A 3,146-nucleotide genomic window follows, 5' to 3' on the forward strand; every position below is an offset into this window, starting at 1 on the left:
GCCAATGTGGTAAACATCTTTCTCAAATTTGCATAAAATTCTGGATAGGTTATTAACAGCGATAAAAAAAGCAAGTTTCGTACCACACTTGACCTTGAAATTTTTCTTTATTTCCAAAGCTATCTTTATTTCACTTCGCAGATCTTTTTTAAATGTCCTTCACCACAGAAGACAATTTCTGCAAGCTCCTCAACTATCTAACATTGTGTAAAGCCAATAAGATGGAGTGTTTTCATCGATGTTCACAAAGATCCAAAGACAAAGGTGACAACTTAATAGTTGTTCCAAATGGTGTTTCTTGTTTCTCTTGTTATCACAGCTGCAGTCACATCTAATTAAAGTGCCAATTTACTATATTTCACTACTAGTCATAAAGATAGCTAACATAAAAGTTATGGCAAGACCAAACTCTTTTTTCTGCAATATATTTTACACTTTGGATTTTGAAACTGCTATCCGTGGTCATCATGTTTACCAGTGAAAATGGACGCCTGAAATAAACTTAAAACTGAAATGTGCAGTTGATACAAGAAATGAAGCTACAGAATACGATGAAAATGCAATCGGCGTTTATTTATGGGGCAAAGAAGGAACAGTAGATGGGCTTGTTGGTCATCTTCCATTGGAGTTATCAAAACTCATAAAACAATTTCTAAACGCAGACCATTATAACGTCGTGACAGCAACCGTGATAGACCTTTTCATAAATTATTGCGCAATAGTATGCCTCGTATTGAAAACGAGACAAGCGGTGCTAAACTTTTTTGTAAACAAAATGTCGGAGGGGAATACGAAGAAAAAACATAAAAGATCTCAAGGAAAGCAATGTGCTGCCTGGGGATGCAATAATCGTAGCCTGGTTGAATTTGAAAATGAATTAATATCTTCAACCATAAGTTTTTTTAAATTTCCGAAAGATTCAGGAACAAGGAAAGTGTGGTGCAGCCGAATTAAACGTATTGATGGACAAGACAACTTTAGAGTAACCAGCCATACTGTGCTGTGCGAAAAACACTTTGCAAAAAGTGATATAATAAAAGCCCCTGGAGGGACACGCCGCAGATTGAGAGATGGAGCCAAACCTACACTATTTGAAAATGTGGAGGATTTTAGCAAAAGAAAAGCTCCTGTTAACAGACCATCTCCTCGAAAAAAATTTAGAGAAACATCCACTCTAATTCCTGATGAGACTGATATAGGGGATGATTCCACTGAATTTGTAGCTGAGCCAGACTTTATTATGAGGGAGGAACCAGACGCAATTTTTTTGTCAAAAGAAGTTGAAAAGCTTACAGAAGAAAAAAAGAGTTTGTGTAAAGAGATAGAAATGTTGAAACACAAACTCATGGAAAAAATTTCTACAGTTAAAATAAAATTTGTCGAAAATGTTTTGTCATCTGATGCATCATGTAAACATTACACTGGCATACCAAACATCGAAGTGTTTAAAGAATTATTAATTTTTTTAAACCCAGGACAAAATGGAGAAAATGTTATTCTTTACAATAATCAAGATGTCAAAGGTTTTAGTGATAGAGGTAGACCACGTACGCTGTCCCCTCTTGAAAGTTTTTTATTGACCCTTGTTAGAATGCGAAGAAACTTTGATGTTTGCCATTTATCATATTTGTTTGAAGTGTCTGAAGGTACTGTAACAAATACTTTTCAAACGTGGGTAAATTATATGTATGTTAAGCTCGGAACAATATGCATTTGGCCTTCCCGCAGTCAAGTTCAAGAAAATATGCCAGCTAGTATGAAAGAAAGATTTGCAAACGTACGATGCATTATAGATTGTGTAGAGTTTAAAATTGCAGTGCCTTCATCTTTATATTTACACAAAATGATGTACTCAGAATACAAAAGTCACACCACCGTTAAAGTACTTGTTGGCATTGCTCCTGGTGGAGGTTTCACATTTATATCGAGTGCCTACCCCGGTAGCATCTCAGATAAAGATATTGTTGTCAAAAGTGGTTTATTATTTCCAGAACTTTGGCAGGCAGGAGATGCTATTATGGCTGATCGAGGTTTTTTGATAGAGGACTATGTAAAACCTCTTGGTGTGGAATTAATTATGCCATCATTTTTGAAAGGACGCGAGCAATTTTCAGAGTCTGAAGTAGTCAAAAGTCAACAAATAGCATCAGAAAGAATTCATGTGGAAAGAATGATTCAACGACTCAAATGTTTTCGAATATTCGATCGAGTTATTCCAGTAAACATGTTGAACTCCCTGAATCAAATTATTTCGGTATGTGGTATTCTCACAAATTTTCAAGACCCTATTTTAAAGTAAACAAACAACTTTAGACTGAAGCAATGTTTTAAATCAAAAATATTTACAAAAAGAGTGATATATATACATTACAAATATATACAGGTCTTATTTTACATCAATTTGTCCTGATCTTTCTCTATGATTTGTGGTAGCATATATGTAAAGTAAAACCGTAAAATGTTTTTTTGTAGTTCTTGCCTGTATTTCATGTCAAATGGCACTCTGTCGATTACAAGACCTTTTGAGGTATAAAAAATAAAATCACACCATGTTTGACATGTGATAGCCAATTGCATTTGTATCTGATTGTAATATGTGTGATCTTTATTTATTTTAATATTTTCTGTATTGCTGTCATAGAGAATGCAAGGGTTTTTCGCCACAGAACACACTAACTTTGGATCTATGTCTCTGTACAAGTGACTGCATTTTACCTCAAGGATGCCATAAAAGCCATTGCAGTTAACTCTTCCATCTGGTGTAGCTCCAAGCACATAATTATTTTGATCTATTGTTAAACCATTATTTTCCACAACAACTTGGAAACCTGCAATCTTCATGTATCTTTCATAATGTGCAATGGCTATGGGTTCATGATATCGTCCATACTCAAATTTAACTTTTAAAAACTGTTGTGGTACACAACCATGCACTATATTTCGTGCTAAAGTTTTTAAGCCTCTTTCTGTTTTGGGTCCACTGTTTCCAAGTTTGTTGCACAGTGAGGCAGTAAATCTGTTTTCTCTATACTTGAACCAATTTGGATTGTTAGCTTGGTCTCGTGTATTTTTTTCGATGCTGATTGCATCAGCTGCCTGCTCTTTTAAATTTTGTAGTAACATTAGCTTTTTTTGCTCAACTAAAT

At 34.8% G+C, this 3,146-nt stretch overlaps 1 protein-coding gene across 1 annotated transcript; it reads left to right on the forward strand.

Moving 5' to 3' along the window:
• The first annotated feature begins 221 nt into the window (after window positions 1-221).
• LOC130642227 (uncharacterized) lies at window positions 222-2,299 on the forward strand. Its single transcript, XM_057449315.1, has 3 exons — window positions 222-291; window positions 522-1,258; window positions 1,322-2,299. The coding sequence occupies exons 1-3, from the start codon at window positions 222-224 to the stop codon at window positions 2,297-2,299; spliced, it is 1,785 nt and encodes a 594-aa protein (XP_057305298.1).
• The last annotated feature ends 847 nt before the right edge of the window (window positions 2,300-3,146 follow it).

The sequence above is a fragment of the Hydractinia symbiolongicarpus genome, chromosome 4 (assembly GCF_029227915.1).
Source record: "Hydractinia symbiolongicarpus strain clone_291-10 chromosome 4, HSymV2.1, whole genome shotgun sequence".
NCBI lineage: Eukaryota > Metazoa > Cnidaria > Hydrozoa > Anthoathecata > Hydractiniidae > Hydractinia > Hydractinia symbiolongicarpus.

Coding starts and splice junctions, on each gene's coding strand:
- LOC130642227 (XM_057449315.1), top strand. CDS start 222: ATGGAGTGTTTTCATCGATGTTCACAAAGATCCAAAGACAAAGGTGAC. Junction 292..521: donor CTTAATAGTTGTTCCAAATG/GTGTTTCTTGTT, acceptor TGAAATGTGCAG/TTGATACAAGAAATGAAGCT. Junction 1,259..1,321: donor TTATGAGGGAGGAACCAGAC/GCAATTTTTTTG, acceptor TTGTGTAAAGAG/ATAGAAATGTTGAAACACAA.